Consider the following 16,451-nt stretch of genomic DNA (forward strand, 5'->3'; position numbering starts at 1 on the left):
GTAGATGTCCCATATAATATCACCATTCTAATAACCATGTAATTTATTTATTGTTATATATAACATAATTATACTATGTATTTATTGATTTGTAATGTAACTAAGGCCATCTTTATGTTTGTTTTTGTTTTGGAGACAGGGCTTACTGTAGCTTATGCTGGCTTTGAACTCCTGATCCTCCTGCATCAGCCTCCTTTATGCTGGAATTATAAGTGTGTACCACCACACCCGCTAGATCCATCTTGATAGACAGATTCTGGATTTTCAGTTTTATAGATCCACAGAATCACTTATCCACAATTTCAAAAACAAAAGGTCCTTCTAGCCAGCAATGCTGCTGATTGGCCCCCTTCCCCTCCTGCTCCCTAAAATTTAAAATATGTCATTTGCCAAAGTTGTCTAATTCATAGATGTAGAAAACAATCTTTTTTTGTTTGGTAGGACTGGAATTTGAACTTTGGGTTTCATGCTTGCAAAGCAGGTACTCTACTACTTAATACACTCCTCCAGTCCATTTTGCTCTGATTATTTTGGAGATGGGGTTCTCAAGAACTCTTTGCCTGGGCTGGCCTTCAACCATGATCATCCAGATCTCAGCTTCCCAAACAGCAAGGATTATAGGAGTGAGCCTCGGCACCTGGCTAGAAAACAATCTTTTTTGTGCTGTGTATTTTTAAGATAAATTCCTGAAGTGATTAAGTAAAAAGTGAGTAAGACCTGTCTTTGAAATTAGGAAGAAAAATACTAATAAATAATTATTAGAAGAAAAACATCTCGTACCCCTACCTCTTGGAAAACAACTCTCAAAATTTTAGCAAATTTGTCTTCTCACTTTTGTATGCCGTTTTTTACATACTTAAAATTGTACAAAACATAATACCTTTATAGAAAACAGAAGTGCATTTTCCCTTGGAATATTGCCAATACTTTTATGTTAAAAAATTAACAGTTTTCATATTATAAGAATAATTAATGTGGTAAACTAGAAAACATAACCCAGAATTATATGTAACAAACACCTATAAATTCATAAGCAGTATTAATTTAGGGCATATTTTCTTCAGATTTTTTCTATGTCTATGAAATATGTAAAATGCATTGCCAAAACATACTGCAATTTCCTTGTCATTAACATCTTACATGTAATTTTTATAAACTACACAAAAATACTTTTGTATTTAGGTATAAGAGTACTTTTATTGCAGAAAATTTGGGCACAATACTGAAGTACAAAAGCAATTAAAATAATTGGTAAATCACACTACCAGCATTCCTATCTGATTATTTTTATTATAATTGTTAATTTGATTTTTCTTATATATGAATATATATAGATTTTTTAAGTGAAAATAAGAATACAGCTCTATTTTAAAACAAATTGAATGCATTTCATGGATGCTTCATTCAGTCTCCACCTATAAACATTTAGATCATTTTAATATTGCACTAAATTTTGGATACAGTTTTTTCTATACTTAAGACTTGTTCCAAGATAATTTTTCAGTAGTACAGTTGCTAATTCAAGAGACACAAGCATGTGTGAAGGTCATTATATGTGTACAAAAGAATTGTACCAATTTTTGATCCTATCAACAATTCAAGACAGTCTTTATACTCCTTTTTGATTACAGTTTAAATTATGTTTTCATGGGCCTTGTTTCAAGGGGTTGCTTATCCATGAGTGGCAATCGGGTAGATGCTTGTGTGCTAACTTGCCAATGAGACATTCTGTGGGAAGTTCTTGTTATTAGTAATTGGGAAATATTTAGTCACAGGAACACTTTGCTGAGATTTGTCAGAGAAAAGGTACTGGGAACAGGGGAAATCATCCATTCCAAACAGAAAGGAAGGAAATGAGTTCTGGCCATGAGACCACGCCTCTTCAGTTTCATTCTCTATTTCTGTTTCCCCACTCACTGCAAAAATTATTCTCTGTTCTTCATGTCTTCTTCTATGTTCAATAGCAATCTGAGGGTAGATTTCGAGGGTTAGGTTCCTAATATCACCTCAAGAGTGTTGCACAGGAAATCAATGTGAGTCAACTCCCTGTATAGCTATCCTTATCTCAACTAGCAAAAACCCTTGTTCCTTCCTATTATTGCTTATACTCTCTCTTCAACAAAATTAGAGATAAGGGCAAAATAATTTCTGCCGGGTAGCGAGGGGGTGGAGGGAGAGGGCGGGGGCGGAGAGGGGGGTAAAGGAGGGAGTGGGGGAAAGGGGGAGAAATGACCTAAACATTGTATGCACATATGAATAAAAAAAAAAAGTGTGAGAATGAAATGAAAACTGACTTAATGGGCCAGGAGAGATGAGAGCAAAGGCCCCAAGGGAGAGTGTTGATCAAATAAATGCTCATAGTTGTGCTTTATATGTTATTTATATGGAATTTAGGTGATTATGTTATATCTGCATTGTTTGTTTATTTACATAGAATAACTAACTGCTCCTGATAAATAAGTGTGTGATTTTTCACATGTTAATTTTAATTGTGGTTGCGTTTATGGAGAAATGCTTCAATTAGGTAGTCCCATCTTTTAATATCATGTTTCTGTAACAGTATCTACTCACAGTCCCTACCACAGTTTGGTTTCCTATCTGGATCCTTGGGGTTTTTATGGCAAGGGTTGCTACTCACCTCCTCTTGCAGCTGTGCTTCAAGAAGTCATTGTCAAATACCCATCTCAGTAGCCTGCGTTATCCTATGCAGTGTTTTCGAAATAGGACTAAAAATGCACCCTATTTGGTCACTGTGTAGTGGAAGGAGAAATCAATAAGTACATTTCTAAAAGGAGTAAGACAAAGGGCTATTTCAAAGTAGAGCATTATGAAATTGTTTCAAAGGAACTGAGCTTTCTCTTTTTATTTATCCTGATTTTCCTGCAATAAAATTATGCTTCCAAATTGAATAAAATATTGTATTGCTCACCAGGGAATATACTGTTGACTTTGTGATCTATTGACTTACCTACATCAAGACCTCTCCTGTCATTTAGAAAGGGCTGTGTGGTTTGGGAGGAGTATAAGGTTAAGCTGTTAGAATTGGCTTCTGCTTTTCTTTCTTCCTTAGACCAGTCTCTATTCTTAGGGGAAAATATTAGTACTGGTATTAGACTTAAATGCCTGGAAAAAATATTAGATGGGATTTTAAAAAAGTGCTTTTCAGATACATCTCACTTTAAGAGAAAATCTTTTCAGCCTCCTCTCACAGAGTAGTAAGTACTAAAGCTTAAGAGAATCTGTTTCTAGATACATAAATCATTGGGGGAATATAGGGAAAGCTGGGAATGTAGAAGCAGGTAGTTATACTGCTGTTCAGTTAGGCTGTTGGATTTAACCTTTCTGATGAAGCACCAAGGGTGTTTCTACTAAACTTGGGTTGGCTGCTTTTGTTTGGCCATGTAAGGCCAGTTACATAGAACAATTCTAGTGAGCAAATATCCAAAATTTATAAAATGACAGTTCAGATTATTGGAAGATAGCTCTGCTTACCACTGTAGCACCAATGGCACACAGCTACCTCTCTCCCTCCCTCCCTCTCTTCCTTCCTTCCTTGTGCTGGGGATTGAACCCAGGGCCTCATGCTTTCCAGGCAAGCACTCCACCATTTGAGCTCCCTCTAGCTCCTGTACTGAACACTGAAAATACCTGGATAAAGGAGGAAAACCTTGCCTGGAGTTTTCCTGTCCCTACACTCCAGACATTCTACTACTTGGGTCAGAAAGGGGAGCAGGAAAGGGAGTTGCAGACTCCCCAAGTCACCACTTCCCAACACTTGGACAAAGCTCCTGAAAGGTGTGCTGTGTCCCCCATGCCACCCCTTAACTTTGAGAATCTCTGACTTAGACCATATCTGAATGGAGAGTTAAAGGATTGCTTTAGCTATCCTCTAGTTTTTGACCTTAGTTTACAGCCCTCTTCTCTTGGCAGGGCCTGGGTGACCTCTCTATTTGCCTGTCTTCCTATTTACCTATCTGTTCAATCTGCCTACCTGACTAATTTCCCTATTTATCCATTCACTCATTTGTTTATTTGTCTGTCCACTGTCCACTTCACCACATGCCCTGCATAGTACCAGGGATTGTTAAATTGCCCTTGCCTGTGACCCCGCGTCCCCTTAAGAGTCCTCTCTGAGGGCAGAGCATCAGTCCCACAACTCCGTGGTACCCTGTTCTCTTTCCAAACACACCTGGATCAGATCTGATAACCAGAATTCTCCAGTCATCAATAAAAGGATGAACAGCCAGGAAGTAGTCCACAACAAGAAACCATATTTGAAAACATCCTATGGAACATTCTGGAAGTGAAATCTCACTGAAGGTACTTTAACTTAGGTAAGGTAGCGATGGTGGCTAGAGGAGAACACTGCTCCACCCTCTCAATGTGCTGCTCTCCCAGCCATAGACGATTCTTGTGAAATACTCCGAGTTTCAGGTCTTCTTGTTTTCAAATTTGCACAGCTAATGTTTGCTATGGATGAGGATCCTTTCCAGCCCTTTAAAGTAACCGGCTTTTATATTTCCTTTTTAATCTAACTCACAGGACACAGGACCAGGGACGTAGCCCACTAGTAGAACACGTAGCTAGTACACATGAGGCCCTGGGTTCAATCCTCAGCACCATAACTCACAGTGAATTTGGATTAAATCTGTTTGAAATTCAGAACAGATTCTGAATTTCTGTTTTTTGTCACTTCACTTTGTTCAGTGACAAGTTTATTTTTAGAGCACAGTTTACATAAATTTTATTCAACAGTTTGCTTTTCATTGGCCAGTCTGGCCTGTAGAAAACTTAGAAATGTATGGTATCTCAGAGCTACTGCTGATGAAGTGCTCAACTCTTACATACAATACTGAAAGGAGATAACTGAGGCTGGAAATTAGGGCCCGGAAAAGGAATATTCCTTGGTTTTCTAGTTACTTAGAAACAGTTTATTTGGGTCTGGTATATCTTCTTTTTTTTAAGCAACTGAATTGTAGTAACTCGGTATTACAAAATTCATTGGTTTGAGGATAAGTCAGATGACTTTTAGTAAATTTACAAATTTTACAAGTATTATTGGCATATAATTTTGGAGCATTTGTACCACCCCAAAGAGAAACTTCAGAAATTTTATAAGGTCATCCCCATGCCCAACAGGGAGTTCATGTCCAGCTTGAGTTACATAGTGAGAGCCTGTCTCCCAACAAAACAAACAGGTGGGCACAGTGGCTGACACCTATAATTCTAGCTACTTGAGAGGCAAAGATAGAAGGATGCCAGTTCGAGGCCAGCCTGAGTCAAGAAAAAAAAAGTTAGTGAGGCCCCATGTCAAAAACAAGCTGAGTACAGAGGCACAGGCCTGCAATCCCAGGTAGATAGGAGGATCACAGACCAGGCTAGCTTGGGCAAAAAATTCAAAGACCCCATCTAAACAGTAACTGAACCAAAAAGGGCTGGGGGTGTGGCTCAAGTGGTAGAGCACTTGCTTAGCAAGCGCAAGGTCCTGAGTTCAAACCCCAGTGCCACCACAAAAAAACCAAAACAAAACAGTGATTCCTGAGGTCAGATTCTTGGCTAGCTATCATTTCCTATCTATAGCCTTGGGCAATTTTCTCTTAATTTAATTTCTTTAAAATTGGGCCAACAATATTTCCTAGGATTGTTATGAGCAACAATTAGATAATACACAAATACAGTACACTTGCTAGGAAGTGTTATTTTATGGCTATTTTATTCTACATCTTGATTTTGTGTCTGCTAAGAAACTCATCAGCTGTTTGTTTCAACTGATATTCAGTTCAATAAAGTTCTAAGAGCTGGTTCTTAAGCCTTGAAGCTCAATATTGACATTTGAGTCTTAATTCAATTTGTACCTGTAAGAGTACAATTCCTTTGACCAATGGTTAGCTTCTATCTTTAACAGATTAAATTCTTTCAAACATTAAAACCCATGTATAAACTTAGATAAGGCCTCTTAATTTTTAAACTGTACTTACACATTTACTAGATCTTATCATTTTAAAGACTTCAAATGCATGATAGCGGGACTTGCCTAGCACATTTGAGCCCTTGACTCCGTCACCTCTGCAGACGCTCACCCGGCCTCAAGGAGCTGCGGAGTGAGACTTGTGGGAATGAGTGATGAGTTTTCCTACTTGAACTTCATCCTGTAAACTTGAGTAACAAGATAGCCTGGGGCTCCTTTCCATTTTTTTTTTAAACTATAACCTCTGCTATGTAGGATTCTACATATCCTATTCAAATCAAAGTTTCTTCTTAATTGGAACTATATTCTTTTAAAAAAGGTATTTCTGTATCTGTCTTACAGTTTTATATTTGCTATATAGGTAGAGATCCCTTTTTTGAAAAACTTGAGACCAGAAGTATTTTCAGATTTTGGAATATTTGCGTATGCATAATGAGATACCTTTGGTGAGACCTAAGTCTAAACACAAAATTCATTTGTGTTTCATACATAGCTGATACACATAGCCTGAAGGTAATCTTATACAATCGTTTTAATTTGTGCATGAAGTAAAATTTGTGTACACTGAAACATCAGGTGTGCAGTATCATGTCAGTGCAGAAAAGTTTTGGATTTGGAGGCATTTCAGACATCAATTAGTGATGTCATCCTGCATTACTGTGTAGTATTTCATAAGCTAGAGTAACCATAATTCATTGAAATAATCCCCTAACTCAGATATTAGGCTAATTCCAAATATTCTCTTGTAAGTAACTATTAAAACAATCATAGAACCACTATGGAAAACAGTATGGAGGCTCCTCAAAACACTAAAAATGGAACTGCCTTATGATCCAGCAATCCCCCTCCTTGGGATATACCCAAAGGAATGTAAGTTAGGTTACAACAAAGGCACATGTGCATCCATGTTTATTGCAGCATTATTCACAATAGCCAAGCTATGGAAGCAGCCAAGCTGCCCCACTACTGACATATGGATTAAAAAATGTGTCTATTTATACACAATGGAATTTTACTCAGCCACAAAGAATGAAATTTTGTCATTTGCAGGTAAGTGGATGGAACTGGAGAACACCATCGTAAGTGAAGTTAGCCAGGTTCAGATGTCCAAAGGCCACATGTTTTCTTCAAATGTGGAATATAGACCTCATACAAATACAAGCAATATTATGAAAAACAGGTTATGCTAAGGGGAGGTCACACACAAGAGAGGGAGGGTAAAAGAAGGAAGTTAAGAAGGTGAATATGGTTGATGTATTCTCTATATAAGAATGAATATAAAATTTTTAAACCTGCTGAAATCACCATAAGAAAGTGAAGGTAGAAAGGAGAAAAATAGAGGAGAAGAACCAATTTGGTTTATAATACATATATACATGGAAATGTCACAAAGAAATTCCCTGAATAGCTATCTTAAACAAATAAAAATGTCATTTCCTTTTCTTGTACAAACTGGAGAACAGGAGGGCAGAACAGTTCCTTTCTGAAGGATTGGTACCAGTGGGAGGGGGAGGATGTGGTGAAAGGGCCTGTGAGGATGAATACAGTGCAATTACTGTGTACACATGTATGTAAATGGAAAAATGAGACCTGTTGAAATATTCCAGGAATGGGGGAGAGTGGATAAAGGAAAATGATGCATGGGTGAATTCAAGTGTGATATATTTGACATATTGTAAGAACTTTCGTAAAGGCCACAATGTACCCTCAGTGACATTAAGCCTGTCATGATGTGATATCTCAGCTTCTCTCCTGTGAATGTTATAACTCTGTGTTTTCTTTTATCTCTTTCTGTGTTGATTTTATAGCTTTCTTCATGGAAGATCTGAACTTTATTTTCTAGGATTTGAGGCCATTTTTATCTTTGGTATAGTAGCTATCTCAATAACCAATGATCAGGTGTGTGACCATATTTTTATTAGGCTTTTTAACTGATTATTGCTGTTTCTATTCTGAAGCTGTTGTATGGGTTTAACTTGAAAACACAACTGTACCTTCCAACTGAATTTTGTATGTTTCAGATAGACAGCTGATTGAATATATATATGTATATATATATATAATTTCTTTTGTGCTTTTCAATTGCCTGTTTTCTTTTTATGGTCAATGTTTATTGGCTAAAACAATAAGAAGTAAAACAGAAACCTAGTGAGGTGTAAGTTTTTTGTTTTTGTTTGTAACTTGATAAAAATTTCTGAAGTTCATTTAGGACTGAAAAGGGAAGCAAGTGGCAGTGGGGGACTTTTTCCACTGGATGTCAGAGCACATAATATACTTTAAAACTGTGATATTGATGATGAAAGTAGCTATACAGACTTCTATTCCTACTAATGATTACTTTTTCCCCACAAAATCAAGTGGATGTTGAATTTTATCAAAGGCCCCTTTGATTTTGTTCAAGATAATCATATCCTTTCTTTTGACATGTTTGTGATAGATTTTGCTATAGTCACTTCTAAATTTTAAACCATCCTTACATTTCTTGAACATATCCTACTTAGTTCTAAAAATATGCTAAGAAAACAGTATCAATGTATTAAAAATTTCAAGGTTTTGCTTTTGCTTTCTCAAGAGATCTTGAATTTATTTTTTATATTATCTAGGTTAACTTGTAGTATTTTGCAACGTGGGAAGACTTGGGAAGCTTGGCAGGTGCTGTGTGCTCTGGCATGGTAACCTAAACAAATGAACTAATACAACTGCCATCCATCCAAAGTCATTACTGCAGCCTTTGTCACTTTCCCACGCACTGCTAGGAAAGGATGACCTAGGAGTGAGTATGTTGTAATCCTCATCTTGATGACAAACATTGAGTCCCAAGGTTGGTTGACACAAGATGAATGTGCTGTGTATCTTTAGTCTTGTTAATGAAATCCCAAGAAAAGGTCAATGCTACCACTAATGACAATAAACAGGCCCTGTACTCACAGGGTGCCGTTCTTCCCAGGGGCAGAAGCTCTTCATGATTAATTATTTCAGTCATCCTCATGGTTGTCCCCTGAGATAGGAGCCTGAGTACTTCCTCTTAAAAAAAACAGTAACTAATTGGATTTTCTTCAGTTCTACATTCTATGTTCTAGAACTAGGTAGCTCCCTTACACAGTTCATCTCTGTCCACTGGTGAAGAGGGCTTCAAAACACAAGAGTCTGTCACACAGGAACAGCAGGCTAGGAGTCCATGTGGGATATTGAAGGGAATTCAAATGATGGTTTGGCAAGATACTACAGCCTACTAGGCTAAAGTTGGAAGGGGGAAGATGGGAAACGGCTGGGTTGGTGCTTGGGCAGCTCCCTTAGAAGTCCATGGCGTTGAAGGTTTGCTTCTGGAGTGATTATCGAGGCAGCTCTTCACTACACTTCTCTTCCTAAAACTGTTGTGCTGGGGCACTGCAGAGAGGATCTGTCAGGCTGAGGGACCCTGGACTTTCTCATCCTGCTTCAGTATATCAATAGCTAGGGGGTTGTGGGGACAGAGGAAGGCAAGATGTTGGACGTTAGTAACCCCTCAGGCCACTTGTCCTTCCACTTCTCTTCCAGGCCAACCTAGCTCCTGCTGTGGACATGTGGATTCCTGTTGTGAGGAGAGCAGGATACATCACAACTAAACCTCCACTTTTATCTTGTGATCTGTTCATCCCTGGTCTTCCTTTCCCCAGTCTCAATGTTCTATTCAGCTTTCAACAGTCTAGTCTGCTCTTCAGTTAGTCTGTAAGCTCTTTGGCTGAATGTTTAGGTGTTTTGGGTTTTGTTTTTTTAATTTCCCCCACATATCCCTCAGCATTGGGACATTTAGATGCACAAAGAAAACCCACTTGTTCTTGGTCTGTTTGCCACCCATAGTTGTGATTATTGCCTGTACATCTTAACTGAACCATTTCAGCTTTTTCTTTCATTAAATAAAGGTTTAGCTGTCACTATGATGAGTTTTTCTCCTTCTTAATTTTTCCTGAAATTACCCTAAACGGGAGGGTTTTAAAACTTGAAGGATTATGCTAAAGTTGTGCAGTGTACTTAGGGTGGGGTCTAATTACAAGGTTTAAAAACCTCTTCAGGTGCCTGGGTTGCGGTGTATGACTAAAATACTGCTTTCCTAAATTGAGAACAGCTAGGCTGTGTTGCTAGCAAGTATAAGAGTGGCACTCTGTGTGGGAAAGAAGTCTTTACTCCTTGGAGCCTGTGGAGCTTAAACCAAAGATACCCTTTCCTAGTGTCCCAGTGGGTAAGTGCCCCACACGGGTTCACCAGTGTCAGTTTCTGTTGTTTGGTAGAAATTGTGATGTTGCATCAAAACATTGTTAGTTACTAGTTTGTAGTAAATTATTTTATTCTTTGACAAATTCTACTTGTTGCTTAAATGAGACGTAACTAAGGTTTTGTGTGTCTTTTGACTGGCATTTTAGAGGCTGTAGGCTTTCTTTGTGCATAGTATACATTGCCGGATATAAAAGCATAAACTGAGGCAGTACTGTTTTAAATACCTTGAGTGTGATGCTCTGGAATCTGTTTGTAAGTGGTCACAAAAGAGCTACATTTTTTTTAAAATAAGGAAATTAGAAAGTAGACTATTTTGACAAACGCAAAGAGAAATAATACGTCAGTGCACATAAGTAACTCACCAGTGTTTTTAATCCCTTCTTTAAATTTCATAGAAAAGATCTAGTCTCAGGAAGGAGTTATGTGATCTCTGGGTAGGTTCTAGCTTATTGTGACTTCATGGTTAGCAACACGTAACAGTGTCTGATGAAGTGCTTGCAATGCTAGGTCCAGGCTTTTATGTAAAGAAATTTAAAGGGAATTGATTGCAAAAATGTTCCTATTTATAACGACCTCAGCTCAAAAAGAGACAAGAATTCCAAGATTAGACAATTCAATATTTTTAAAATAAATTCCATCTCAGCAGCATTAACTATATTCTGATGATAGCTTTATAAAGCAGATGGCTTTGGTATTTGTTTCCTTATCTTGAGAATGTTTTTGTTTTGGATGGCTGATAATTGGATCAGTATAGTGTCTGAACCTAGTTTTGTTTTGTTTTTTAGGTGGAATAGTAGCATCTTTTGTGGGGAAGGAGAATTTGCTTCCTTTCGTGAAAGCAGTGGATGTACAGCAGATAGCTGATGGGAGAAACAATAACTAGATGGCTACTGTCTGCATTTAGTGTTAGGAAACAAAATTCTACGAGTCCATGTTGATCTTGGAAATACAAGGATTTATAAAAGTCAAGTTTCCACAGAGAGCAACAACTTTAACATCTCCTTTTTGATCTGAAGACTGGGGGACAATGGATACCATAGAGACAGCAAAACTTGAGGAACATTTGGAAAATCAGACCAATGATCCTACAAACACTTACACAAGACCTGCTGAGCCTGTTGAAGAAGAAAACAAAAATGGCAACAGTAAACCTAAGAGCTTATCCAACGGGCTTCGGAAGGGCACCAAAAAGTACCCAGACTACATCCAAATTGCTATGCCCACGGACTCCAGGAACAAGTTTCCCCTGGAGTGGTGGAAAACGGGCATTGCCTTCGTGTATGCACTCTTCAACCTCGTCTTGACAACTGTCATGATCACAGTCGTGCACGAGAGGGTCCCTCCCAAAGAGCTCAGCCCTCCACTCCCAGACAAGTTTTTTGATTACATTGATCGGGTGAAATGGGCATTTTCTGTATCAGAAATAAATGGAATTATATTGGTTGGATTATGGATCACCCAGTGGCTGTTTCTGAGATACAAGTAAGTGTGTGTTTTGGGTTTGCTGTTGGTTGGTTGTTAAGAGAGTAGATGTCATTGTAACTGAAATTACTTTTCTCAGTCTTTCTTTCCTAATGTTTGATGAAAGAAAACAGTAAATCTACCATACCAACTAAATTCAGTGTGCATGGAGCACTAGATATGAAAGTGGCAGGTGTACAGCAGTCCTGCGGTGGGTGACTCAGAGTTGATGCATTTAAGGTACAGTGTCTGTTTTCCAGTAACTTGGTGCTGTGGTATTTGACAATAAATCAAGAGGCTTGGAAAGGAATAACATGTACTTCTTCATACTTGTGTTATTTCAGGCTCTTGACAGGTGGGGAGAGGAGCAGACTGGGAAACTTTTTTCTCCCTTACTCATAATGAGATGACTAAATTGGTCTATCATCAATAGCCTACTTTGAGGTTTGCCAGTCTTCAAAAGTTCTCAAGTTTTGGGGAGTTATTGTTTAGTGTCATTTTCCTACTGGCCATTCAATCACCAATGTTTTTTTTGAAGAAACTGAATTTAGAATTGGGTCTCTATGTTGTGGGTTTTAGATTTCTGAAGTAAACTTGCCTTTTTTTCTCTCGGCACCACCACAAGGGAGTCCATGGTTCACTGAGTTCAGTCACTCTACTTCCCACCCATTTTGGAATACTAGGAAATCAGGGAGTAGTAAAGCAGGTCTTTTTGCTTTTAAAATACTTAAAAATTGGACACAATTCTGAAGTGGTTGTTTTGGCCTCTCTGTGAATCTTGACTTCTAGTTCAGAAAAATGAAGAACCTTCAAATCTCCCTTCTCATCACTCATGTTTGCTTTCTACTAGGATTCTGGTAATTAAATTCCTAAAATAAGTGTTTAATCAAAATACTACCCATAATCTTAGACTTTAAAAAATAGAATGAATGCTAACTTAGTTGATATATCTTACAAATTCAAAGTCAAATAAGATTCCAGTATTAATGCTACAAGATCATTTTAGAACAGAGTTCATGTTGTATGTGGTTGTTTCATGATTAGAGGAATTCAACCAGTCCTTGCCAAAGACTTTCCCAATTGTGACTCTACAGTTTTGAAAACTTATTCTACAAACTGAAGTAATTCCTAATCATTTTCCTTAATATAACTGTCTTAAAATGATTCCTAAATATGCTTAAATGAAACACAGAGCAATCAACTGCCTTTTACTTAGAAGCAAACTACTTCTGCAAGCATTAGTTATGGTTTATTCTAAAAGCAAAGAATAAGGGCTGGTGGAGTAGCTCACGTGATGGAGCTCCTGCCTTGCAGGTGCAAGGTCCTGAGTTCAAACCCCAGTACTGCTAAATCAAACAAATAAAAGCAAAGATTATACTTGTTGAACCTTAGTGTTTTTCTTTTTGGTGTCTGGAATTGACACTGAACCTGCTTAGTCACAGATGCTTGGTTTCTCCTTTAATAAAACAGCAGAGTTTTATTCATAGGTATGTGAAAAGAGAAATTGTCCAGAGTCTGGTAAGTAGCTGGACTCCCTCCTGGAGTAGTGTCTTTACCTTAGTTTATTTGAATCACCATCTAGATGTTATTAACACTTCTCTGTTACCACATTAGATTTCACCATGTCATGGTCACATGCCTGAATCATGCATTAGTGATATCCACAGTTTCAGCCACAAATTACACTAGTTTGCTCTTTTGCTTTTGAGGTAGAGTTGGACCTTAGAAATTAGTAACTGTGGGAATAATTCTTATAACCTGCTTTGAATATCCAGCCAAATGAGAACTTCTACTTGCTGTCTCTCTTTTTAAAAACACCTTTCAAAGCTACTGGGGCAGGGGAGACAGGGGGGCTCAGGAGCAGTGGTTCTTTTTCTAAATAAGGCTGCAGAGGGTACATTTTACCTAAGTTAAGTTTTTGTTCTGAGTGCAGATGAACTCAGAGTGCTGGAATGAATATAATTGACTCATAATAATTTCTACTTATTACTTGACCTTGTCTAACAGCATGGAGCTCAATCAAAACAGCAGTCCTGTGGGGCCTGGGGGTGAATCAAAGGCTGATTTGCTTTCACTTAACCAAAGGGAGAGATTCAGCACTGTTGACTACTTGTTCTTTTTCTGTACTAAAAAAGGCAGAGCTATGAAAGCAAGCCTTGGAATAAAGGGATACTTTCAGCTACCATTCTAGCTGGTGTTCCTTTCTATTTTTTTTTTTTTAGCCCAGAATATTTTTTTTTAGCCTGGAATCTTCTTAAAATAGCTTATTGGTGACAGGCAGCTAAAATATGTATTTGTACATAATGCTTTAAATCAGAAGTCCCAACAGTTACCTGACTGAGACCTTGGTCCATGTCAGAACCACAGTCTTGGAGAGAATTTAAAATGTGCCCCATGCCTCAAACTGCTTGCTTTTCTAGAAGTCTTTGATCAGTGTTCGATTGGAAAGTGTGCGGACTCCAAGAGTGGGAGACCTGGAATAATACATTTTATGTTCTAGAGAAATGACAACTAGCAATCCTAGGGGTTTAAGGATCCCCACTCATTTTCCCACCCTCAGAGCCCCAGCTTACAAACCATCCTAACAATCAAAAGTGGCCTATGAGGTTTTTTTTGTTTTGTTTTGTTTTTTTGAGGATGCTTAGGCCCTTGCTGTCCATTTAGGTACCATGGGGGCTGGAGACTAGGGTAAAGAAGATGGGGGACCTAACATTAGTCAAGATAGCTATCACCACAAAAACTATAAAGCGAAAAGGGACTTGGGATTTTTTAATTTGCTTTTTGTTTTCTTTTTTGCCTTTTATTTCTCAGCCTGTTTTTTTAAATTTATCTTTAACTGACACATAAAAACACAAAAAAACTGGACACATTAATGGAGTACCAAGGGATGTTTTGATATGAGTATACGTTGTCTAATATTTAAATCAGGTTAAATATTGCTATCTCCTCACTTGTCATTTCTTTATGGTTGAAATATTCAAAAATCCTTTCTTCTAGCTCTTTTGAAATAAAGAGCTTTCCCATGCAGGGAAGTAGCTCACCAGAACTTCTTACTCCTAACTATAATTTAGTACACATTGGCCAGCTTTTCCCCCTGCCTCTCTCCCCTGTGCTCCCCTCAGCCTCTGGTAACTACCATTCTATCCCCAGCTACTATGAGATCAACTTTTTAGATTCCACAAAGGAGTAAAATCACGTGGTTCTTGTCTCTATATGCCTGGCTTCTTTCATCCATCCACGTATGCGATTAACAGGATTGCATTCTTTTTGTGGCTGAATAGTATTCTGTTGGCATATATGCCACACATTCTGTACCCATTCATTAACTGATAGATACTGAGGTTTCCATCTTTTGGTTATGGTGAATAGTGCTGCAGTGAATATGGGAATGAAATCTTGTTCACAAAAGGAATAACAGCAAAACCCCTGCATTCCCATTTCCCCTTGCCTTTTAAAATAAAGATTGAATAATAAAGATGAAATCAATCTATTTGCAGCTTCACTCTGGAATGCCCTGAAGTACAGCAGGACACATTTAACAAGCTCAAAATGGCATTCTCTGAACACCTGTTTCATTAGAGAAATTAGTTCATGCCCAAGTTGTTAAAATTCCTTTGAATGGTCCCCAAATAAACCTTGCTTATATAACTTGGGTTTAATGGGTTGTCACATCTCCCTATGTGTCTAATTAGGTAATATCACCTGGTTCATTAGTGTATTCCTCTGTGACTGTGGCTCACTTGCAACTTTGGTATGTTCTCCGGAGGGTTTTATTAATCAGCGAGTTGACTGAAAATATAGAGAGCTTCACTGAATTCTCTGGCTAAGAGTAACATTTTTAGAAGGGATTGTCTAGATTTTTAGTCTACTTTAGCTCCTCCTCACCCCACACACTTTGTCCTTTTGGGCCCCAAACCACCTAGATGTATTTCTGTGTGTGAATCTTCATTTCTGCAAACCAGGGAGCAGTCTCGCCATGGAACTGAAGGATGGGCAACTCACAAGTAAGCCTTCAAACTCTGTAAATCTCAAGTTGTTAATGAATGCCATTCTGTCCTAATGATTCCTTAGTTGGTTAGACATCATTTTCTATAACTGGTAAGTTCATTTACCCCATGCCTGTTTTTCCTTTAGGTCAATAGTGGGACGCAGATTCTTTTTTATCATTGGAACTTTATATATGTATCGCTGTGTTACGATGTATGTTACCACTCTCCCTGTGCCTGGAATGCATTTCCAGTGTGCTCCAAAGGTAAGCCTCTGGGTTCCACTTAGAGGAAATCAATGAAACAGTTATCGACACATGGACACCTACCTACTCTACCATGTACTCTTCTGTGCACTTTCATAGAGGTTAGCTGAGAACTAGGATGTTTTCTATGTTTTTTAGACTGGGGGAAAGAAATTAAAAGGTATTCATTAAGAAATGTACATCTTTATGTAAGAATTCATTTTCTACTAACTGAAGATTATCATTGTTTGAGTTTCTGCTTTTTTTAACCTTCTCATATACTCATACCTTCATGCATTCATTCAGTGAGTATTGTGATTATGTATCAGACACTGTGGTAACCAAAACAAAGTCCCTTCCTTGGAGCTTGTAACCTACTGATGGATGAAAAATACTAAATAAATTCATAGTGTATCCCATAATAAGAAGTCAGATGATTGTCAGACAAAGAGCAGTATGAAGGTAGCAACTATTTTATACAAATGTCTGGAAAAACTTTAATAAGGAAGCATTTGAGCAGGGGCCAATGACAGCGTA

General features: G+C 37.9%; 1 protein-coding gene and 1 long non-coding RNA gene across 10 annotated transcripts in view; one reads left to right on the plus strand and one right to left on the minus strand.

Annotated features, from left to right (window-relative positions):
- LOC109684303 (uncharacterized) overlaps window positions 1-16,451 on the minus strand; it is a 191,680-nt gene that overhangs the window by 93,877 nt on the left and 81,352 nt on the right. The window lies entirely within an intron of this gene.
- Sgms2 (sphingomyelin synthase 2) overlaps window positions 1-16,451 on the plus strand; it is a 77,818-nt gene that overhangs the window by 47,337 nt on the left and 14,030 nt on the right. For 4 of the 5 annotated variants that reach the window (XM_020160621.2, XM_074041509.1, XM_074041511.1 and 1 more), the window contains 2 exons: window positions 11,008-11,704; window positions 15,818-15,935. In XM_020160621.2, coding sequence (XP_020016210.1) covers window positions 11,250-11,704; window positions 15,818-15,935 — 573 coding nt within the window. In that variant the 5' untranslated portion in view covers window positions 11,008-11,249. Of the gene's footprint in view, window positions 1-8,627; window positions 8,742-11,007; window positions 11,705-15,817; window positions 15,936-16,451 lie in introns of those variants that run through there. The other variant, XM_074041512.1, reaches the window with a different exon arrangement.

The sequence above is a fragment of the Castor canadensis genome, chromosome 9, assembly GCF_047511655.1.
Source record: "Castor canadensis chromosome 9, mCasCan1.hap1v2, whole genome shotgun sequence".
NCBI classification, from domain to species: Eukaryota; Metazoa; Chordata; class Mammalia; order Rodentia; family Castoridae; genus Castor; species Castor canadensis.